The sequence below is a fragment of the Ambystoma mexicanum genome, chromosome 6q (assembly GCF_040938575.1).
Source record: "Ambystoma mexicanum isolate Mex_15411 chromosome 6q, UKY_AmexF1_1, whole genome shotgun sequence".
Taxonomy (NCBI): Eukaryota; Metazoa; Chordata; class Amphibia; order Caudata; family Ambystomatidae; genus Ambystoma; species Ambystoma mexicanum.
In genome coordinates, this window is record NC_090937.1 from 1,465,060,301 (window position 1) to 1,465,084,983 (window position 24,683).

Sequence of the window (24,683 nt, forward strand, 5' to 3'; positions counted from 1 at the left end):
GGGCAAACCAACGGTCCAGGAGTTGCAGCAGGCGTCTCTTCCAAGTTCTTCTTCGGATTCCTTTGTCCAGTTGTCGACTCTGCCTTCCAAGCCAAAAAGCCTTGCCTTTTACGCAGGTTTCTCTCATTCATTCCAGCGTAGTCAATCACACAGCAGGGTGGCTGGTCTTGCTGGACAGACAGCCGGCCAATCACCTTTGGGTGCATTCCTGTAACCAATGGGATTAAGCACTGGGAGTTTCGGGCACCTTCGTCACTTCCTGCCCCTGCCAGACATACTGGAGCCAGAGGCAGGTTTCACTTGTGAATCCTGCCAAAGGCAAAATGAACAAAGACCAAACCTGGTTTGGAGCACAGAGTAAAACTCAAGAAGGACCTTATATATACTTTTCAGAATAGTGCAACACAAATTCAAGGTAAGTAAGAACTTTTCTAACTGCTCACTCTCAGTTACAGTTACCAACCAACTTCTTTTACAAGGAAGTAACTTTTAAACGCATATCCTCTTTCCTAGGCAAAAGGCCCAATCCTTTAAAAGTATTTCCCTTATTCTTGGAGCATGGGTGTTCTCAGTGGCAGAAGGAGGGCTGTGCAAACAGCATGCGGTAAAGGTGCACCAAATTAATAAAATGGATCACTGCCACCAGCCATAAAAAGTAAGCTTGTCCCTGTAACAACATTGTTAGTTTTAGTGTGAAAGGGGATACATTGTTATCTCCCCAGCACTCCAAATATGGTGGGTTGTGTTGGTTTCACCAAACACGTAAAATGGGATCCAAAGATTCTTTCTACCCTAGGGAACTGTAGTTCTCACAAGGTTATCCAGAGAAAGTTAAAATGGGTTAACTTCTAAAAGATACTGTGGAGAGTCTTAAAAATGACACCCATGAAAAGAGTAAAAGATTCTGTGAGTGTGGAAAAAGGTTCCCACTCACAGGAGGTATAAGGACAAATAATCCACCAGTAAAATCAAAAGGTTCTGGGGTTGACACAGGTCAGGAAGATTTATCATTACTATGATAAATAGGTACTAATTCATAGATTTACCCTGGGCTGTAAGTACGGAAGCCTTGTGCGACGTGCACACAAAGCTTCAGGGCCAGGGGGTTCCCTGTAGCGTAGAGCGATCTTAGTAGATCTCCACTATGTGCTTGTACCTTGGCTGGAAGTTTCAGATGTCTGGGTCTATTTTTTAATACCATGCTTAAATGGTAAGACATGGTAAGTTGGTGCTATGGTAAAGAGTGTGCATTACCATCTTGGCCTCATTGCACATATATATCCTAAAATCAACTCATCACCGTTCAAGGATCTGGCCCAGGCTTTTTTTTTAAGTGCAAATGTGTCTGCATGGGGCTGTTCACAATATATTTGTGAACAAACGCCAGATTGTAATGTGGTAATGCTAGTCTGGAGTTTGAGTAGCCATGGCCAGAACTCTGAACACAGATTTAGGTTGAGATGGCTCAGAGGGCAGCAGATTAAAGCGGAGCGCTGTGACTCTTGCTGTAGTAATACTATGTGTAATATGGCAGTGCCCGATGAGCCTGGAAGAACACTTCTTTTGATCATATGTGGACTTCATTGAGTGTTTTCACTGTGGTGGATCGGCAAGACGCGGGCACTGTATTGAAATTCTGATTGAATGTTTATTAAATGATAAGAAAACTGACTAACTTTCCCTATTACTATGTTTCCTGACCATGTACATAACTAAGGTGCTCGCCTGTCGTCAGAAGTCACACAAAAAATGTCAGATGTCCAAAAAATGAATCCTAACAAACAATTCTGACATAATATGATAAGGAATTTATAACATGCCTATACACAATTGTTTCAAGGTGCGATGAGGCAAGGGAGGGAAGACAGACAATGATCCTACTAGGCGAGGTGTCATTCAGATCGCGCAAGTACATGGGAAGGTGGAAGGGGGAAAGAGCGGGGGGAGAGGGAGGAGGGGGTGGCAAGAGGGAGTGGACAAGGCAGTACATGGATTAAATAGAATAAATAACAGTTAGTAAAGGTACGGCCAGCTGGTGGCAAGTGCACGGGTAAGTGCAGACATCAGGTGTCAAGTGCTGGTAGGGAGACTGTAGAGATACAGAAAACAGTCCCCAAGAGCGGGGGTTGCCAAGGAAGGCAGTGCAGGTGTGCGACTGGTGGGTGAGGGGACATGGGCCTGAGATCAGAGGGTGGCCAGGTACCCAGTGCAGTTTCAGCCAGGAAATTCAGCAGGGGAGAGGAGGAGAGAAAGCAGAAACAAAGAGAAAGGTTTTGAGGTGCTTCAGGAACCAGAGATGGTTCTCCTCAAGTTTCAGGGAGGCTGTTCCAGAGGGAGGCCCCAGCTGAAGAAAGATGAACCACCAGCTCATTGCTTGGAGAAGCGACAGACCCTGAGGGAGTTGGAGGCGGATGAGCGAAGAGCTCGAGAAGGAAGATATTTAGGAAAGGAGAGTTGAAGGTATTGAGGCCCCAGAAGGCCTTGTGAGCAATGCAGAGGGTTTTGAAGGTAATCCTTGCAGCCACTGGGAGCCAGTGCAGAGATTTCAGTACTGGAGATACTATCCCTGGGCTTGAGGCCAAAGACAAGTCTCGCAGTCCTGTTCTGGATGAGTTGCGGAGAGTAGAAGCAGGTAGATTTAGAAAGAGGCTGTTGCAATAGTCCAGCCTAGAGAGAACCAGAGCTCTGGAGGCAGTGAGTTTGTGGGGGAAGGAGAGGAAAGCAAGAATACCCCTTGTCAGTTCAAGAATACCCAACATGGTCAGAAAAAAGGTCTCCCTTCTCCTTATTGTCTTTTCTCTGAAAGGTATTCTCTTTGGCTTCATACTTCTTACTAGTAGTTTAATTTCAAATAGTATCTTGTCACTCTTGTTATGAGTTTTTTTTTATGCTTTCACAAATTCGGTGTAGTTTATCTCCTCTTTATGTATTGCTTTCCATGAGTCACTTTTGTCTCTCTTTTATCTTTTCTTTTACAATGAAGTACCTTCTGTACTTTGGTAGCATAGGTTTCCCTAGCTGTGATATGCTTTCCTCACTTTCCAGGGTAGTTAAGGTTCTTCCTCTCTTGGGGGTGTTTATTTTGTCTTATCTTGACTCTCTGGAATCTCCATTTCTTTCCCTTCATAGGGTTCTCCTTCTGGCTACCAGTCTGTTTCTCAGCATATATTATATTCTCACCTCTTACCAGCGTATAGGTAGCTCAGTCTGGCCTCTTTTTCTACATTTATCATTCTCTCTTTCTCATTATTACACTTCCACTTTTTCGGCTTCACTGTTACTTTCTTGTCAATTCTACTGAGATGAGTTTCGGCTGTTCCACAATGCTCCCCTCGTAGCCTCCCGGGTCTCCTGTTCTCCCCATTATCTTGGATACGGTGGTGAAACTTCTCCAGGGCCTCGTTTTGCTCGGGGTCTGCTCGGTTGCCTCTTTTCTTCATGTCTTCGTCTTCACCGGTGTCCCGCTCTCTGTATTTCCTCACCGTGCAAGAAGGGAATACTGCAGGTATCTGTATGGTTTGCTACTTTTGCAGCGTAGTGGTTTTGGCGTCGTTCTGTGGGATCCCTGCCCACCATGAAGTCGTCCTAGTCATGCAATCAACATCAGATCCTTGATTTGTCCCCCTCAGTGGACGTGGTGTGACCGGTACTTTTTCTGGCTGGCAATAGTGTATTTTAGTTTTCTCTTCACCTGGATTGTATACTGATTTGTGCACTTGACATTTCATGTATGCCGCAATGGAATGTGACTTACGGAGTTGCATACCGGAACATGAGTTCTTGTCCCCAAATGCGGAGTCTCTCCCAGTGAGGTCCTACTTACTTTGACTCCTAGGGTGGCTGTTGAGGAGCTGGCTCACCTCCCTAGCCTCACAAGGCAGGGAGGTTCCCTTTGGGAAGCATTCCCTGGATTCATCACACCACCCAACAATGGGGTTGGAAGTGGTTATAGGACTGGCGTGTTAAAGAGTGGAACTTTTTGCAGCCTGGTTTACGCCAACACATCTGGGTAATTGTGATCATCTAGCTTTATCATATTCATTTGAATAAAAAAGGTAGATTTATTTTATTATTTTTTGATCTGGTTCACTTTTGGCTGACTGGCAGATTATTCAATTAATGCTTATTTCAGTGTTTGTTAACCAGTGCACTATGATGCTACTTTGTCTCGGGAGGATACTTCAGGGGCAACATGCTCGCCTTGGAAGCAAGACGACGCAAAGTAACAGGTGCGAACCCCTGGTAAGCGCATATAAACCTCTGGGTATTAAGCGCGTTATAAATTATCAATTCTATGTCAAGAATGAAGGCTCCCATTATGATTCCCTTTCTTTTAATTTAGAATCCATAAAGAAAGCTCAGCAACAAGATGTATGCACCTGCGGTATAGTAACATTACATTGGTAACCTGAATGGGTGCAGAAATCCCATATAAACAAACGTTTGAACATAATGAACAAACACAGTCCATAGGAAAAAGTCTCTGGAGAAAAAAACATCTTTCCCATATGGCTTAGCCAAAGTCCATAACTAGTCACTGCAACACGACCTTCACCCCTCCAGTACAGGGGAGACCCAGCACTACAGATACGGGGTGTATCGGTGTACAATGATCATTTATACTATGCATATACCACCATACAAGCCACCCAGCATGGTGAGGCTTGCCTGGATTGTGTATAGTGAATGTGACTGGGGGAACATGACCTGTAAAATAGTTGCAAATATTGGACCCTCCCTACATGGAGGACAATTTCCACATTGTCATTCATAAATTAACTGCAGCTCGTTAAATGTTCAAGAGAGGTTCCCAACAGGATATAATAATTGACTTCATACCTTTTCCCATCCCCACCATTTATTCTGCGGCTCCGGATACTGGAGGATGTCAATGGCGGTCTCTTTGACGATGAGCGGATTGAGAATTCGAAACTGCTTCGATTGTACTGGAATGTTCTCCACCACCTGCTTCCAGAAAAACATCCTGCTCCAAATCGACTGATGTGGAGAGGGAAAACAAAATGTAATGAATGTGTTGCCCATTTAGTATATGTTCTCAAATACATCCAACTGAAAGAACTACAAAACGCACAATCTTCAAGGCACCCAGATCAGGTACTCAAGGATCCCAGTTTTGATGCAACTCTTTGCAGACAACAATTAATCCACATTTCATATAGACTGTGTACACTTATGGCAAGTTCTTACTTACTTCCATTTATAATTTTGAATATTGTCATCACAAGTAACAATTGTGTGCGGAATACATTTAAAAAAATACTGTTTCTAGTGGTGATTTATTAGAGGTTTGAATGGAAAATGTTACAAAAAACTCATTAGTGTCCCTTTTTGTTAAAATAATAAAAATAACGATAGGGTTTTCTCCTCATTGTTGGAAAGGAATCTTCTGAATGATAAGGGAATAGTTTCTTACCTGTAACTCCATTTCTCCAGCATTGGTATCTTTCATGGATTCACATGCTTAGAATATTCCCAGTCGTCAGGCTGGGAATCCCCGGTACATTATATAGACCCTTTCCCGTAGGAAAACTTTTTCGACGCTTATGCGTCCTATCCACCTCGTTTTGTATCATGCGTGCCCACGACGTCAGGACGCCATGATATAAATACAGGACCCGCCCCCGCGCTCCCTCAGATTTCTGCCCCCAAAGTAGTGGGGGAACCAGTTTGCATGCCCAGGGGAGACAGGCGGGCGCATGTGAATCCATGAAAGATACCAATGCTGGAGAAATGGAGTTACAGGTAAGAAACTATTCCCTTCTCCAGCATTGGATCTTTCATGGATTCACATGCTTAGAATAGATTACATAGCAGTACCATCCCGAAAAGAGGAGGCGTGCATGCAAACCCACATACTTTCCTCACAATGCCCGTTCCCTATGGTCGTGTACACATCAGCAATTGTTAACATAGGAAGCGAACAATATTCAATCTTAATTGCAACAGATCTAACCCCTCAACCGGGGCTTACCTTATTGGAATAGGTGTCGAAGCACCGCCTGTCCCATCCGAGTATCTTCGGCATGTTGTTGTGACAGGCAGTAATGGCGGGTGAAAGTGTGTGTAGCTGCCCAGGTAGCCGCCATGCAGATGGCCCCTAGAGGGACTCCAGACCACAGCGCCGTCGACGATGCCGCCGCTCTAGTTGAATGAGCTCTTGGGCGTCGCAGAAGAGGCTTCCCAGCCTTGGAATGGCAGTACGAAATGGTAGACGATACCCATCTTGACAGTCCTTGCTTTGAAATGGCTTTGCCTTTAGCACCCAAACCATAGGCCACGAACAATTGTCTCGTTTTCCTGAAAGGTTGCGTGCGATGAAGATAAAATTTGAGAGCCCTTTTCACGTCTAATGTGTGTAACGTGCGCTCCGCTCCCGAGCATGGCTCTGGAAAAAACGTAGGTAAAACAATAGAGGAATGTTTATGGAACACTGAAGGAGCTTTCGGTATGAACTGTGGGTTTGTGGCAAGGACCACCTTGTTCTTGAAAATTTTTAAGTATGGTGGGTCTACCATTAGAGCTTGGATTTCCGAAATACGTCGAGCTGAAGTGATGGCCACCAGGAAGGCCAATTTCCACGACAAAAACTTTAGAGATGATGATGACATTGGTTCAAAAGGAGGTTTCATAAGAGACGCTAACACCAGATTGAGGCTCCACGCCGGAGGAAATTTCTTCTCGGGAGGGAAACTCCGAAACAAAGCTTTAAGGAAGTGCTTAATCAGGCGGTCGCTGAATAATGGTGCGGAATGTCGTTGACGGGTAAACCTGGAGATGGCGGCCAGGTGTACTTTTATCGACGACACCGATAAGCCCTTTTGAGCTAAGAACAGCAAGTATGGAAGGAGCTGTTCCGGCGTAATCGACTGCGGAACCAAACCTGGTTGATCCACACACCACTGACAGAAACTCCTCCATTTGTACGAGTATGAGGTGTTTGTGGAAGGTGCTCTTGCCGCTTGCAGAATACGACGACACTCCTCCGGAATCGTTAGCTGACCAAATTCGGCAAAGTCAGGAGCCAGGCCGTCAACTTGAGGCTGTCCGGGTTGTGATGCCAAACGATACCCTCCTGTTGAGACAGAAGGTTGGGAATCTTCCTGAACCTCATTGGCTCCGCCGCCGCTAGGTGCAGCAGGTCTGAAAACCACACCTGTCTGGCCCAATACGGGGCCACCAGAATCACCCGACATGGGTACTTGAGGATCCATTGCAACGTCCTCCGGATAAGAGGAAAAGGAGGGAATGCGTACAGGAATTTGTTCGTCCATGGGAAGGAGAACGTATCCCCCAGTGAGTCCTGCTGAGGCCATCTGCTTGCATACTGCGGGCATTTCCTGTTGTCCTTCGTCGCGAACAGATCGATGGAAGGATGTCCCCACTTCTTGAATACGTGTTGTAGTTGCTGGTCGTTCAGCACCCATTCGTGAACTTCGTTCATTTCCCTGCTGAGGGCATCGGCCTCCACATTTCTCACACCTGGCAGGTGGAACGCCAAGATTAGCATGTTGTGTTGCAGGGCCCAATGCCAGATTTTCTGTGCCTCCGTCGACAGGGACCTGGAACGTGTTCCTCCTTGTTTCCTTATGTAAAACATTGTAGTCGTGTTGTCCGTCATGACACGCACCACAGAGTCTCTCAATTGAGGAAGAAAAGATTTTAGAGCCCACCGCACTGCTCTCAGTTCTAGCAGGTTGATATGCAGGGAGGACTCTTGTAACGACCACCGGCCTTGTACCTGTAACGTATCCAGATGAGCTCCCCATCCGCTCAGCGATGCATCCGTCACCACCGTCTTCTGGAAGTCCGGTTCCACCAGAGGCATTCCTTTCGTTAGATGAGCAGAAGCTCTCCACCAACGGAGTGCTTGTACCAGTTGTTCGTCGATGACCAGTCTGTCGGACCAGCGACCTTGGCTCTGCGCCCAACGGTCTGCTAGAAATTCCTGGCAAGGCCTCATAAACAGACTGCAGTTGTTTATCAACGGAATGCAGGATGACATGGTCCCTAGCAGGGACATGTATTTGCGCACCGACACCCTGGTACCGCATCTCCATTCCGACGCCTTGCTTTGTAGCTTCTGTATTCTTTCGCTGGACGGTCTTACAAGGCTTGTGTGCGTATGAAACTCCGCTCCTAGAAAGACCAAGGTCCTCGAAGGCTCTACGGAGGACTTGCTGAAGTTTATCGCGAAGCCCAGTTCCTGTAAGAGGGACATCGTGGCCCCCAGACTGTTTCGTGTTTGTTCCATGGACGAACCTCTGACCAGCCAGTCGTCTAGATAGGGATGGACATGGTGGCCGTCCTTCCTTAAATGGGCCGCTATAGGGGCCAAACACTTGGTGAACGTCCTGGGGGAGGACTTGAGACCGAACGGGAGGACCTTGAACTGAAAATGCTTTCGCCCGACGACGAACCTTAAATATCTCCTGTGTCGTGGACGTATTGGGATATGAAAATACGCGTCTTGAAGGTCTAGCGACGACAGGTAATCCATGGGTTGCACTGACCTGATAACCTCCTGGAGATTTAGCATTTTGAATTTTGAGCTCTTTAGCCATTTGTTGAGTACCCTCAGGTCGAGAATGGGCCTCCATTTTCCATTTGGCTTCTTGACAACGAAGAACCGGGAATAAACCCCTTGTCCTTCCTGTGCCACGGGAACCCGTTCTACCGCTCCTTTTTGCAGCATAAGCGCCACCTCTTGTCGTAGAACTCGAAGGTGGGGCTGGGCCGAAAACACTGGCGGAAGACTTGGAGGCTTGTTTTTGAATTGTAGCGCATGACCCATGCGAATCGTGTCCAGAACCCATCGATCTGTGGTGATGCATTTCCATTGGTCGATATGATGAGACTCGACCCCCCAGGACGTTCCGAAGGCCGTCATTGGTTGCTGGTTTGCTTGTCCTTCGTCGACGAGGGACCCGAGCCGCGTCGTCTGGAGGCTTGAAAATCTCTGCCTCTACTTGCCGACTGGGATGCACGTCTGTAACCTTGTGAGGAGTATGAGGGCCTGTTAAATCCACGGTCCCTAGAGGCTCCAAAGCGGGAGTTTCCGGAAGCACCCCTGAAGGGGCGAAAAGAGCGAAAACTTTTACCTGTCTGGAGGGCGCCGAGAGACCTAGCAGTATCCGTGTCTTCTTTCATCCCCTTCAAGGCTTCATCTACCTTGTCTCCAAACAGATGTTCTCCTTCACATGGCATGTCCAGGACTTTGAATTGGACTTCAGGTCTGAAAGTAGTACATTTGAGCCACACTTGTCGACGCAGTACTACGCCATGATTGATTTGTTTGAACCCAGACTCTGCTAGGTCCACCGCAATATTAATTGCATGGTTCGAGGCCTCCCCACCATCTCGTACTAGCAACATGGCTGCTTTTCGATGTTCTTCCGGCAGATGTTCTAGGATAGGGGCTAGTTTATGCCACATTTCCCTATCGTATCGTGATACAATCGCCAAGGAGTAGGCTGCTCTTACCGTCGTGGCGCCGACTGAGAGCACCTTTTTTCCAATGGCGTCCTGCCTCCTAGCCTCGCTTTCTGGTGGGGTTGAACATTTTTGCTGTACTCTGGCCTTCCTAGCCGCTGCCGCCGATACCACAGAGTCTGACAGAGGCTGTGATGTTAGACATTTTGGAGTGGACTCCGGAGCTTTAAACTTTTTCTCAATACGCCCCTTAATAGCCGGCTCCGAGAACGGATGACGCATCGTCTTGAGGCCTTCTTGCCACACGTGGTCCAGGATTGGGATGGCAAATACCGATTTCCTCCTTTGACCCATGTGATCAAAAAGAAAACAGTCTTTCTTTTGCTCCTCAGGAATTAAGCCGAACTCGGAACACGCTTTTCCCATCATTGCATGGAAGGCTCCCACATCATCCGGAGGAGATGGTTGTGCCTGGTTCCTCGTAGACTCTACCTCTACATCCGAATTCCATGTTGGGTCTCTCGACGGTGACAGGGAAATGTCCGACCCTGAGTCACCTCGTATAGAATCGGACTCCGATAGCTCACCCTCCTCCTGCGCTCGAGGACGATCCTTCACCACCTGGGAGGCCGACGGGCTTTTGGTCGTCGAGCGGGCTGCTTGAGCTTGCTCGTCGACGGAAGGTGCAGAAAATAGCAACGATGAAGTGCCAGGCTGAGGGATCTGCGTATCCAGACACTGCAGGAGCTTCTGAAGTGTATTAAGCACATCCAGAGACAAAACCGTCTGGGGGGTCAGCAACGTCGAGGATAGAGGGACCACACCCCCACTCGCACTCGTCGTCGACGTATTGGAAGGCCGTAAACCCAAGTCCGACGGCTGCATAACCCTGTCACATTCTCCTTCCGCCGACGTCACCGACAAGGCCTTGTCTGGCTGCAGTAGGACCTCAGGGGGGACCGGGTCACAAACCTCTGGCTGCCAGGCCATAGATTGAGTCACCGTCGACGAAGGAATCCCCACCGCTGCTGCCTGAATAGTAATAGGCATCGTCAACGACACTGGGGTCGACGAGCAAGTAGCCGGCACCGAGCCTTTAGACTTCGTAGCTGATTTCGTTGCCGACTTCCCGGCTGAAGAGTCTCGACTCACGGAAGACCTAGGACGGTCCCCTGAGGAGGGTTTTGATGTCGCTTGCCTCTCCGTCTTAGAGGATGAGGAGGAGGAGGAGGACTTTTTGTGTGATGAGGAAGACCCAGCATGCTTCCCCGTATGCTGGTCCGCAGGGCATTTTTCGACAGGCCGCACCTTCTTCGAGGGAGGTTCCGACCTGCTCCTGGAGGCCGTGGAGCCAACTTCTGATGCCGGATAGGCACCCGCTCCGTCGTTAAGCCAGTCGACCAACCTTCTTTTCCGGTCTTTAAGGGTTTTTTGGGAGAAACCCTGGCATATCTCGCATGTATCCGCCGTGTGGTGCGGGTGGAGACCGTAGATACAATCCATGTGAGCATCACCTTCATAGACTTTTTTGAGTCCACATGTCGCACAAGGGCGAAATAAAGCTTTTCCTGACATATTTTATCCAGAATGTAACGTCGCCGAAGCGAAAATACAACCTAATTTCGACTAGCAGTAACCACGAGGATCCCACTACTTTGAAAGACGGTTGAAATCTGAGGGAGCGCGGGGGCGGGTCCTGTATTTATATCATGGTGTCCTGACGGCGCGGACACGCATGATACAAAACGAGGTGGATAGGACGCATAAGCGTAGAAAAAGTTTTCCTACGGGAAAGGGTCTATATAATGTACCGGGGATTCCCAGCCTGACGACGGGGAATATTCTAAGCATGTGAATCCATGAAAGATCCAATGCTGGAGAAATTATTCTTTACAATAATTACCAATTAGGATGAGACCCAAATATAGATAAAAGTGAACAGACAATTCGGGCAATCACACCAAGTAACTGGCAGAATACAATCTCACTTTCGGGCAGATCTACTGAGGGGTTTCACTCGTTAACCTTTCACCGAGACCAGGTTCTTCTTAGTGCCAAGATATTGGTGTCCTGTTACCTGGGCAAAAGGTGTTTATGTCCCTGTTAAGTTGTCTTCCACTCCAACTACCCACTGGTGCTCACCTCAGGGTATCATACAAAATAAAGTATGCAAACATTTCGAATGCCCAAAATGCCGAAATTCGAGACCCCAGTTTACCACATATGTTGGCGGCGGTTCAGTAAATACAAAAGTTGGAGGGGCACTGGGGGGTCTCCCCCACATGTATATGTGGTAAAAGGGGGTACAAACAAAATATGTATGAAAACCTACAAATAGGTTGTACATAATGGAAACCTATCATCATATGGCATTATATAAATGAACAATTACTGAAAAGCACCAGCTCACTGCCCCAGCATCAAACTGAGATCATTGGAGCCGCTCCCACACACGTTGATAACGTTGCAGTCTGTGCTCGAAGTAGAAAGGTGTTTGCCTGCCTTGAACTTAATTACTTTGAAGACCTTTGTGGCCAGTTCATCAGGCATTGGATAGTACTGATAATCATTCTTGCTTTCTTTCTCTGCTGCCCCCAAAGTTCCATCATGCGCTTATCCCAAGCGCGCTCTCCTAATGAGGATGGCAATTCACTTTCCCCTCACAGATCCCAATTCTGTGGAGCCCCCTTGCCTCCACTGCCTAGAATATCGATGCCCAGCCCTCTTCCAAGGAGAAGAGTACTTTTATTGCTCCAATTGCAAAACTGTCACAACAATTATATAATTGTTATGGTAGGCACCATCCACATTTTACATAATGTATGTGGTAAGCTAGAAATTACCTGGCTCGGTCAGTCAGAGACCTGTGCAGTTAACTGCAAATGAATTGTTATAGCTACATTTAAATGAAGCCACTCTTGTATAATGAGGTGGCTATGCAGCCGCAGCGAGGACCAACCATCTTACCTGCTTATAAACAGCACAGTAAAAAGCAGTACACGTGATGGGACAGATCACACAGAGTTTTGCATGGTTTTTATTTTATTTATTGAGTTTTATTGAGTTCAATGATTTGTTAATGCTTGAATGAAAGGTTTACAGAAGAGAACAAATCTTGCTTTAAATTACAGGGATGTTTTGTTGCTATATTGTGAAACAAAAAAGATGGGGATCTGACTGTATGACTGAATTTCATGCCATAAAATGCTGGAATCCCAAACAAGGGAATGGTATCCAAGATAGAGAACCATCCTTCGAGGACATCTTAAGGACCACATTAATACATATGTCCAAAGAATCCTTTGTGGATGGACTAGACTAGAGGAATATTTCAACCAGGTCTTAAAATCGGTGGTTATTGTAAAATGTAATTTCAAAAAAATTGATAAAATACAGAATAGTGTGAGAAAAATAAACTTGCATATGATCACGAAGAAATAGATTTCTGAGAGAAGTCTGTGATAAGGTTTGCACTCTGAGAAAGATGTTTTTTTACATAAGCGTGGGCATCTCCAGATGTGAGATCTCATTCAGAAATTCCTGCTTTTATGGCAAGTAAAAAGGGTATATTTGCCACGAAACACATGTATCCCTCCCTCGTAGCCATTTATCGGGGAACCCACAGGCAGTGTACAAGGAGAAGCTGCAGTTAGAAAAATATCCATCACGAAACAAGACATTTTGCTTTTGCAATTTCATGCAAATCCTCATGCAAAATGGCTAACGCACAACCCCCAAAGGTGTTCAAATATCAGATGCTTTTTTCCCATTTAGGGGATCATAAGTGTGGTGGACATATTTTGGAGAGAACAACATTCTCTAGAATGTTTGACATATGACAGGCATGCAGGAATGCTAGGATTGTCCTCAAAACAGAGGTGTGTGATCCTGCAGAGAACCACGGTAGCACCATTGACATGCCTCTACTGGATTTCGACACAACATTCAACATCGTGGATGAGGAGGCCATTCTGACCAACCACTTTCATCAAGCCAGTCAGATGCCACAGTGAGATCATTGATTCTGCTGACGCGGGTCCCCAGCAAGTGCCAAGTTACAATTCCGACTGGGCCCTTTCAGCCCTTCGTTCTTTTAAGGTCGATAAAATGAACAGCATTAAACAACAACCGTTTATAGAACGCCACAAAAGCAAAACTGCAATAGCACATGCTCCAAACACTGGGATTTGCTGAATCGTCCTTCAAGACATTCCACAGGAAACTTAAAACCTTGCTCCTCTGGCAAGTGTTTAGTCGTAACCACAAACATATCCATGTTCCTGCCCTGGCCGCCTGTTAAGTTTCATACTAATCTTGCCCAGTCTATAACCTACCTGATAGCCCAATCGTCATCATTGTTTTGCAAATACCCCCAGGAGGGGATCATCTAGAAGACATGCCTTTGTCTTGATGAAAAGTGCTAGAGCAAAAGAATAGGCTCCCAGATTGTTACTAGTCCCAGAAGGGAGCAAAAAGAACTTGAGCTGTCGATATCGAACATGGTACAATGACCATTTGAAGAAAAGAAAAAAGATGAGGTCCCAAAAGACTAGGCATTTCAGACTGAGGCAGGCAACAGAAGGGCTTGTGGACATCCTCAACATCTCCACCAGGGACAGATTCTTGACCCTTTACTTGGGGTACACCCACAGATATTAGCGAGTACTCAGACTTCATCATGTCCGCACCACTAGAAAATGATCTAATCTGCCATCTTTTCCTGCCAGCAGCATTTGAAGAAATTTGAAGAAGACATATGTTCAATCTTCGCTGGACTCTACATTCTGGATGTTCATTCCAAGGGACAGTAGAAACAATCAGTGAAGAGAGTGTGATGATGTTTCTGCTAACAATGGCCTCTCCAGTATAGTATCTGAGGAGCTGATGAGACGCCTCTCTCGCTTCAGCTCTACATTTCTGTGTTCAGTCATTATGTCAAATAAGGGAAAGCAACAGAATTGATAACCTAGATTCCGCTGACCTTCCATTGTGTGACAAAAGTTATGCTGCAGGAATCTGTTGCACATGTGCAGTGCGTTCCAGGACTTTGGGGTGAGTACGAGGGAGAATAGTGGGGTGGGCAGACAGCAAGATCAGAGAGGGGAATCACCCTTGAAAAAAACTGAGTGATGACAGAGAATGGCCTGTGAAACAAGGCTGCAGCAGACATGACAAGTAGGTGCCAGGAACTAAAAATGTAAGGAGGTAAAAGGGGGATGATTGGTTTGGGAAGGAAAGCATGATTTGACACAACATATCTTTGAGAAGTAGTTGTAAGAATGACGTGTTGATATATTACCTACACATCTGGGAACTTGCAAGGTTTGTAAACTCCTGGCTGTTACCAACTCTTTATGTCACTTCATCTCCCATCTCAGTCCTGTGGTGTGGGTTGTCCTCATTAATTTTATCCCCAGGCCTGATATTGCCCTCCAGGGGTCAGTCCTAGACCTCATTCTCCACAGATTTCACTTTACCCCCTTTCACTGGCCTTGCACTTCACATCCCCTATTTTACTGTGCTCTCAACATGCCATACCAATATGTGTTTTTAGTACCCCTCCCTGCATGCCTGGCGCTGCCATGTACAGCCTCTGCTACATTTCTTGAGCCACTCGACCATCTGTAGGACACAGAGCTGATAACCTTGGTTCCTGCCACATGTTACTAGTTTGGTTCATAAGGTAAGTGCCCTCTTTGGTTTCTGTCACAGTATATTTAGGCTTACTAAGTTACATTGATCGACCAACACTGAGGAGTGGCAACAAAGGGTTGGCACTCTGCATTGGACTGATGCTCAGTCTGAACCCGTTTAACTGCCCAAAACATTTGTCCTCCTTACACAGTCACTGCTGGCAAGGAAGTAACAAATATACTTAAGAGAATCCACAGGACATCGTTTTTGGAAAAGTAAGAAGACAATGCATTACTTACCGTAAAAGCATTTCTGATGGTTGTATCTGCTTAGATTCACATGCTGTGCATAGGTCCGACATCCAGTGGTCACTGCGGAGTATTGCATTTTGTTTTTCGTAGTCGAAAAGGGGACGTCGACAAGGCGTGTCTGTAACACTATCCCTATAGTGACGTGCGTTGTACCCACAATCCCTCACGCGTCGAGGTCCCTCTGTATTTTTCTGCCCTGAGGGAGCCTTCTAGACGTGAGTGAGTACAGAAAAGAGAGAAATATAGTAGAGGATGTCTATGTTCCTTCCATCTGAGCGGGGAGGAAGGGCGGGCGCATGTGAATCTAAGCAGATACAACCATCAGAAATGCTTTTACGGTAAGTAATGCATTGTCTTCTGATGTTTGTTAATCTGCTTAGAATCACATGCTGTGCATAGACTAGCGAGCAGAACCCGGAGTTGGCGGTGGGTTATGAGAAGGAACAGTAGAGAAAAGATGTCTTAATACTGCCTGTCCCACCTGGGAGTCAGATCTAGAGTGTGCATCTAGACAGTAGTGTTTTGTAAAGGTGTGTACAGAACTCCAGGTAGCCGCTTTGCAGATGGACTCAAGGGGAACATTTGCAATGAATGCTATGGAAGCCCCAGTGCCTCGAGTGGAAGTGCTCTTGGCTTGAAGGGTAGTTCTCTCTTAGCAAGAGTGTAACAGAGAGTGATGCATTGTACAATCCATCTAGATATAGTGGACTTAGAGACTGCATCTCCTTCTCTTCCTGCTGCCACAGAGACAAAGAACTGATTAGTCTTTCTCAGTGATCTGGTTCTTTCCATGTAGAACATGACAGCTCTGCGTACATCTAGTGTATGCAGACATTTTTCTCCCAAGCTGGAAGGGTTTTGAAAGAACATTGTTAGTTCTATAGATTGGTTTACAGGAAATTTCGAGATGAATTTTGGTGCAAACCTTGGGTGTGTGCGAAGAACCACCTTATCCTTGTGAACTGATACGAAGGGGTCTAGTACAGAAAGAGCCTGTAGTTCACTTACTCTCCTAATGGAGGTGATAGCTATTAGGAAAGCAGTCTTAAGAGTGAGGTATTTAAGAGTTGCCTTGTGCATGGGTTCGAAAGGAGTGCCCATGAGTCTAGAAAGTACCACGTTTAAGTCCCATCCGGGAGCTGGGTTAGCTATCGGGGGGTGTATTCTCTTTACCCCTTCCATAAAGGCCTTGATAACGGGTATCTTCCACCACAACACTTTAAGTTGGGAAGTAGTGTATGCAGAAAGTGCCGCTAGGTGGACTTTAATGGAATTAAACACTAGACCTGAATCCAGTAAATGGGTCAAGTACGGAATAATGTTAGTGGCAGAGCAGTCAACCGGGTTGATGTTCTTACTTCTACACCAGATGACAAATCTTTTCCACTTGCTAGAATAGCAGTGGCGAGTATTAGGTTTTCTGGCTTCCCTGAGGATGTCCATACATCTCTGAGGGAGATGTAAATGTCCAAATTCTATGATCTCAGGAGCCAGGCTGCTAAGTTCATGGTCTGAGGGCATGGATGCAGTGTCCTGCCCTTGTCTTGTGACAGCATGTTGTACGGGCAGGGAAGTTTCATTGGGGGAGATAGGGACATCTCCATCAAGTGAGCGAACCATGGCTGCCGGGCCCACATTGGGGCTACTAGTATCATGGTAACCTGCTCTTGGTGCATCTTGTGCACCACTTTGTTGAGGAGGGGAGTCGGGGGGAAAGGCGTAAACAAATTTCCCTGACCATTGAATCAACAGACCGTTCCCCTTGGACTGGTTCTGGGGGTACCTGGAGGCGCAACTTTGGCATTGTGAGTTCTCCAGGGTTGCGAACAGGTCTATTTCCGGGAAACCCCATTGCGTGAAGACGTCTAAGACGATGTTTTCGTGTAATTGCCATTCGTACTCTTTGGGTAGGGGGAAGTCTCTGCTGAGTTTGTCTGCTAGCAGATTGAGTTGCCCTGGTACATGTTGTGATAGTAGGAAAATGTTGTGTTTGAGAGCCCACTTCCATATATTCTGGGACAGCGTGGACAGTCCTGGAGAGTGAGTGCCCTCTTGCTTGTTGAGATAGTGCATGGCTGTGGTGCTGTCTGTGAGGACCATCACTGTCTTTCCTTGTAAGTGTTCCTGAAAGGCTTTCAGTGCTTTGAACACTGCTAATAGTTCCAGCAGGTTTATATGCTTGGATGCTAAGCTCGGAGTCCACACTCCGTGAGCAGTCTGATGGGATAGGTGAGCCCCCCATCCTGTAAGGGATGCGTCTGTGGTTAGAGTGGCTTCCACTGCGGGTGTGGCAAAAGTTTTCCCTAATAACAGGTTTTCCTTTGTCCACCACCGTAGCGAGAGAACCAAGGCCTGCGAGACCACCACCAGATCGTCCCATTGTCCGCTGGCCTGACACCACTGGCTGTAGAGCCACTCTTGCATTGGGCGCAGGCGCGCGTGAGGTACCAAATAAATACATGACGCCATCATCCCTAGCAAGCGCATTTCTTTGTGTACCGTCACCTCTCGACCTGCCACATATTGGGGGATCTGAAACAGCATGTTTTGGACCCTCTCGTTGGAGGGGAAGACGAGGCCGTCCTTTGTTCGAATTAGAGCCCCTAGGAATTGTTTGATTTGGCTGGGGTCTAAGCTGGACTTCTTTTCTTTGATGGAGAAGCCCAGTTGGGACAAAAGGTCTACGGTCCTTTGCGTATTGGAGAAGCATGTTTCGTAAGAATCCCCTGTTATGAGCCAGTCGTCGAGGTACGGGTAAACCGGGATGGATAATCTGCGCAGGTGGGCCGCTGCCACTGCCAGTACTTTCGTAAATACCCTTGGTGCAGATGCTATCCCGAATGGTAGTACTATGAACTGATAGTGTTTGTTCTCTATCTTGAACCTGAGGTATTTTCTGTGCGCTGGCAACATTAAAATATGAAAGTATGCATCTTTCATGTCTAGTGTTGTCATGTAATCCCCCTGTGATAACAGTGGGATTACTTCCTGCAAGGTCACCATACGAAACTTTTGGGGTTTGACAAAGTTGTTCGCTGGGCGCAGATCTAATACAGGGCGCATAGTTAAGACCTTTTTGGGTACAAGGAAGTACACTGAATAAATACCTTCTGTTACCTGAGATAGGGGGACAGCCTCTATAGCTTCTTTTTTCAGTAGCTCTTCTACTTCTTGAAGAAGAATAGTGAGGTGTTCCGGTGTCATGTGTCGGTTCCGTGGGGGTCTGTATTTCGGGGAACCGTTGAATTCGATGCAGTATCCGTGGGCTATGGTGGATAATACCCAGCGGTCTGACGTTATTCCCTCCCATGCTGAAAGGAACGATGTTAGCCGGCCCCCGACCGGTGATGCATGGGAGGAGACCCGAATCTTTGGGTCATTTGTTGGTATTGGGCGTGGGGCCTTTTGGACTGGAGCCGCGCCCTCTTCCTTTGCCACGACGTTGGCCTCTTTGACTGAACTGGGTGCTTTGGTTAGAGGGCCAATTGGTAGCAGAGTAAAATTGTTGTTGGCTTTGCTGGCTTTGCTGCTGGCGTTGGCCACGAAAGGAGGCCTATTGCCATAGCTGCGTCTGTTAGGTGGCCTAGAAATTTGGTCAAGAGTCTTGATGGTATCAAACTCCTACTTCGCATGTTCTAGGGCCTCATCAACTGCTTTCCCAAACAGATGTGTTTGCTCTATGGGCTTATTTATTAGGGAAGCCTGAGTTTCTGGCTTAAATCCCGAATTGCGCAGCCAGACATGGCGTTTGAGAAGTATTCCCTGAACCAGGGACCGGCCAGCTGTCTCTGCGGCATCTAAGGAGTTCTTTACGATGCCCTGGTTTACAAGAGTTCCCTCTGATATAGTAGCCAACAGGCGTGAACGCAGGGGTTCTGGTGCGTCCTCTGCTTCGCTGCGCAGCTTGCTCCACTGTGCATCTGCGTAGCTAGCTAGTAGGGAATTGTTATTCGCGATCCTGGTTGAGAAGGCGGCAGAGGTCGTGATTTTCTTCCCAAGTGCATAGAGCTTCTTGCCCTCTTTGTCAGGTGGTGCCTCACTAGTAGATAGTGGTACCCCCGCTCTCTTTCTTGTGTTAGTCACTACCAGAGAGTCCGGAATAGAATGTCCCCTGATGTACAAAGGGTCAGAAGACGAAGGGCTGAAGAGCTTTTCTATCCGAGGGTTGACCCCTCTGACTAAGGCCGGATTGGAAAGGGAAGGAGTTATTCTTCTCTTTAGAGAAGCCAGGAGCGGAATGGACTGGCTGACCGGGGCTTTTTCTTTAATAACTTTTTCTACGAAGTCTACGTCCGGAAGAGTCTCCCCTGTGTCTATTTCAAAATGCGCTGCTGCCTTGCGCAATAGTCATTAAGTGAAGGCTGGTCATCTATGGGGGAGGTGTTCCCAATAGGTGAGTCCTTGGGAGGAGAAGGATGAAAGACATCAGGGTCTGAGTGCACTGATGGGGAGTGCCAGGGCTGTGAGGTAGCTGTATCTTCTTCAAAAGCTCCTGTGCTAGTGTAAGGGTCTTCCTCAAACCTCTCCTCCTCAAGTTCTTCCTCTCCACCTAAACACTCCTCATCTTCCTGGAGGTATTGCTCCTCTTCAGTGAGGTCATATGCATCTGTAGAAGGGGGAAACAGCCTAGGAATCTTGACCCTGGGGTCATCCTGGGTCAATTCTCTTGGTCTTTTGGGTGTGGGTGGGTTTTGGCTACCTAAAAACCTCTCCATCTTTTCCATACAAGAATGGAGTCTTTCCAGGGTCTCATGGGGAACCTCTGAATAGTCTAGAGGGGGGAAATCAGTTTTTCACCTTCAAAACGATTCCAACGCTCCCACAACGTCGACGAAAGGTTTCCGTCACCCTCAGAAAAGCCCTCCGGTAGTTCAGAAGTGCCTTTAGCTGGATGGGGCAGTTCCTGGCTACTCTTGTGCTTTTTCGGCGTTTCTATTTCCTTGGGTGCGGTATTCGACGTCTGTTTCGTCGTCCGCTTACGTTTGTCCTCGGAAACAATTCTCGCCAACGAGTTCGTCAGTCGAGGGTTCTGGAGTCGGCGTTGCCTGCATTGCGCGTTGTTTTTCGACGGCCGCTCTATGGAGCGTTACGTCGGATGTTTTTGAGGTAGCGTCCGTATTAGATGAAAGCCCAATCGCTGGTCGCGGCTGCGTTTGCGGGTGGGGCTTGAGACCCTTGCAGTCTGAGGTCGACGCCGGAGTGCCCTGCGTCCCCTTCGGCGCTGGTGGATCCTTCGTTCTGGACGAAGAAGAGCCGTGGGTTGTGTGCTTAGGCCTATGGGGTCTGTGTGCGCCCTTGTCGCCGGGGTGTTCATCCCCATAAGCAGGGCGTGAGCCGAGCCCGTCGGGGCCGGGGACGGACGTCGAGGAGCGCGAGCGCTCCTTCTGGGGGTTAATGACTTCCGTAACGGACGTCGAGTTATCACCCTCCTCGTCACTTTCTGTAACAGCGGCGGCGGGTGAGGAAACTGACTTCGACATAGCGTAGTCCGCCCACCTCTTAACTTTCCGTTCTTTAAGAGTTCTTGGTTTCAAGAGCTTACAGGCCGCGCAGCTGTCCTCTTTATGATCAAGGGGCAAGCAACGATTACAGAGCTTGTGTTTGTCCTTCCAAGTGTATTTGCCCCTACAGCGTGGGCAAAACTTAAAAGGTGTCCACTCCATAGCTGAGGCAATAAAAACTGGTGATAACAACCCCAAGGGAAAGATAGGGGAGAAAGAAAGACATTCTCGACGAGAAGGTAAAAGTTCGAAACCCCCACTCTCCCTACTGTATGTTGGCCGGCGAGGCCTGGCCACGTGTTCGGCAGCGCCGAAGGATCTCCTCCGTCTCTTCTCCTCCGTCGAAAACTTGCTCGGCGGAGAAACAGCTTCACAGCTAACGTCGAGGGGAGGGATCTTTTAACAATAAGTATATATTATGGACCGAGGTCCGTAGTAATTGTTTAGCAATGTCTCTCTAGGAGCTCCGCGTAAGGCGACCATAAGCTGGGCGGAAAAAAAATATCTGAGGGACCTCGACGCGTGAGGGATTGTGGGTACAACGCATGTCACTATAGGGATAGTGTTACAGACACGCCTTGTCGACGTCCCCTTTTCGACTACGAAAAACAAAATGCAATACTCCGCAGTGACCACTGGATGTCGGACCTATGCACAGCATGTGATTCTAAGCAGATTAACAAACATCAGAAATATATTTATTTTAATTGATACAATTATTTGAAGAAAACAATCACAATCATAAAGAGCAACAATTCAATGCAGGTAAAATTACAACTGTGACAAAGCACAAATAAGGAGGTAACAACAGCTCATTCACACCCAATAATCAAGCAATCTATTCTAATGCAATCAACAATCCAACATTCATATTTATACAACACACGGAGTAAAAAACTCCACAAATATTTAATCGCAACATCAATAAATGGCAATATTCAACAATGTGTGTATTTTCTTTTTCTGTCTTGGAGTGGATCTAAGTTGTTGTCCAATGGAATACAAACATATTTCCAAGACTACAACAGGACTGACCAGTTTCGACATATAGGCGTTTCATCATGTCCTCATCAGGGGACAAAAGGACATTCTGAAATGCTGGGCAGTATCTTCCTCTAGATCAACAGAGCTATGCAAAAGGCATGCATTCACCAAAAATGGCATGGAGAGTACTCTGCTGCTGCTGGTAATCAGAGACGCAGCGCACGGCATGCTTTGGATTGCGCAAAATGGCGTGCCTGACCTTCAACTCATTTATAGCCAGGTCTCACTGACGCAACGATCCTTGAAAAATGCACGGCAGGTCTGGAGGAGTCAACAATGTGACTAAATTGCTCCTGGCGTTATTCGAGGAAGTCTCCGGCGGTGTCAGGCGGAAGTATTAAAACAGCATATACCATGGCAACTCCAGGCATGGCATTTGTCAGGTTATTTTAAGGAAGCTTAACCAAACCAGGCTCTATGATACATTGGATTGATTGAGAATGTCTTGCGCTCATCATCCAACCAACCTCATTACTATTGAGTACACTTAACCAATGGAACCAGTACAAAAGTCATCTAAACATAACCTCAAGGATATTAGCACCTCAGCCACAAGTAGCCAATGTCCACACCAGTGCTTGCTCAACCTAGTTCACGTCATAGCATCATGCAAATAAACAAGATGGTTAAAAGGGGGAGGGGGCTATTTTATGAGTCAGTGTAATTGTGTTGGAAAAGGGCACAGACTGGGGAGATACCCTGAGCCATGGGGGTGGCTTTATTCACATGAGAGTTCAAAATGCAGCAGCAAGACTACTTTTCAGAAGGAAGGTATTTGTACATATCATGCCAGCATTACGCATGCTTCACTGGTTACCCATCCAAAGAAGGCTTTATTTCAAAACCTTATGCTTTACTCATTGTTCATACCAGGGAGGGACCCTTCCTCCTTTAGAAGTAAGGTTTAATAACACACTCCCTCCAGAACACTTAAGTCCAGCAAGCTGCACTAGTACTAGTTACCAAATTCAACAAGAAATGGAAAGGCAGAATTTTCAGTTCTATCCACGAAGCTGTGGAACACTCTACTCAAGCCTCTCCACCTACAGTGAACCACCTGACTTTCAGGAAACCGCTAAGAGCTTAGCTTTTCAACCAATCACTTTGAAAGAAATGAAAGATGATAGCAACAGACTAAAACTGCACTAGAAACGTGGGCTACTTTACGACAAGCAATTGTTAAACTCTTCTCAATGCCATCTGTGGGAAACTCAATTTGACTTATGTATCCTCTGCTGCATCACACTACCACTAACTCCCCTCCTTGTTTGCACCCCTCCCCTCAACTAACTCCTCAATACTAAAACCTTGCAGCCTTACACCCCCGACAGTGCTACAGAGTTCCTCCTAGGTCTACCCATCTTCTATCAACAATCATGCTGTCAGTTTTTGCACTCCACAATTCGGAGGCTTCCCATATGGCTAACTTACCCAGTTAGTAACAACCACAAACTTTTCATATCCACACACAGGTTAACTGGTACTTCTGACCTGCGTCCATCAACACCAAAGGTTGGGAAGAAGACCCGCACACAATAGCATCTACCATCTCTGATTGGACACCTCTTTGCATAGCCAATCCTGTTGCCGGAAGGCGGAAGCCAACCCCCTCATTCAAAGCCCATCGAGTAAGGCCCCAGTCTGTGCTTGTCCTGGGCCTAGGAGGGTCCCCTCTTTCCCCCTCCTCACAGAGCATGGAGTAGCTCACAGGTGGACAGCCGGTTACCACATGAACTTGGGCCGCTGCAACTCAATGCGCCCTGTAAGATACCAGCAGGTGATGAGAGAGAATTGAAACTGCCTCTCCACTGATCCCCAACAACTGCTGTACCGTGGTGTGCCTACACCACTCTGTCTTCCTTTTATTTTGACTCATTCCTTCCTACATCACATTTTTTTCTTTGGAAAGCTCGATCCCTGGTGTGTGTGTTTTTTTTATAACATCTCTGATACATCTCTGACACTTTGGAATGTTCCATCATGAACTTTCTCTCTCCTACTCCCACATAAGACAAGTCATCATCACATACTATCACATGCCTCCGATTGCCAGCATAGCCAAAACGCTTCTTCAAATGCACCCTTCTCCCGTGCGGCCTATTTTGTTCTGTGTGTTTAGAGGGGCATGCATCAAAAATCGAATTTAGGTGCCCTTATATCTGTGCTGCCAATTTCATTCTGTGTGATTTGAGTGCCTTGCACCAAAAAAAACCAAATTCAGCTGCCCTACATATATGTCTTGTGTGCTTTTATTGCTACACCAGTGCATCTGCACCTTGCTTCCCTTGGCTACTAGGCCACCGGAGGAGTTTGTTCCCGTGCTGTGCAGCCCCTCCTCTTTCTTCCTCCACCAATATGGCACTCACCATCTCCCCTGCTATACTATCACCTATCCTCTCTCTCCTACAAAGTATGGAAGAAAAAAGCTTAAAAAAGATATCCTGTCCACTAACACTGGCTACCTATCGCAGACAACTATGTCAGCGCAACTTCCAGACAGATCTTTACTGATATCCTCTTCTCTGTCCCCTCTCCAGATCTATGGGATTCTCATTTCATCTCTCCTCCTTCATCCTCGCCCATTAATGGTGGCACTAAATGGGAAGTCCTCTTGGCGGGCTTCGCGTCACCCAGGTGCAGGGGTGTTGCAAGGTCTGAAAAAGAGTAACTTTCGGAAGGCTTGCGCGAGCAAGCAATGGCAAAGCCAAAGTAAAACTTAGCAAAACATTTAAATGGAGTTTAG

At 47.0% G+C, this 24,683-nt stretch overlaps 1 protein-coding gene across 2 annotated transcripts in view; it reads right to left on the reverse strand.

Moving 5' to 3' along the window:
• The window catches only part of ST3GAL5 (ST3 beta-galactoside alpha-2,3-sialyltransferase 5), a 559,457-nt gene that overhangs the window by 53,410 nt on the left and 481,364 nt on the right, over positions 1–24,683 (reverse strand). For both annotated transcript variants that reach the window (XM_069632172.1, XM_069632171.1), the window contains one exon: positions 4,840–4,998. In XM_069632172.1, the coding sequence (XP_069488273.1) occupies positions 4,840–4,998 (159 nt within the window). The remainder of the gene's footprint in view (positions 1–4,839; positions 4,999–24,683) is intronic.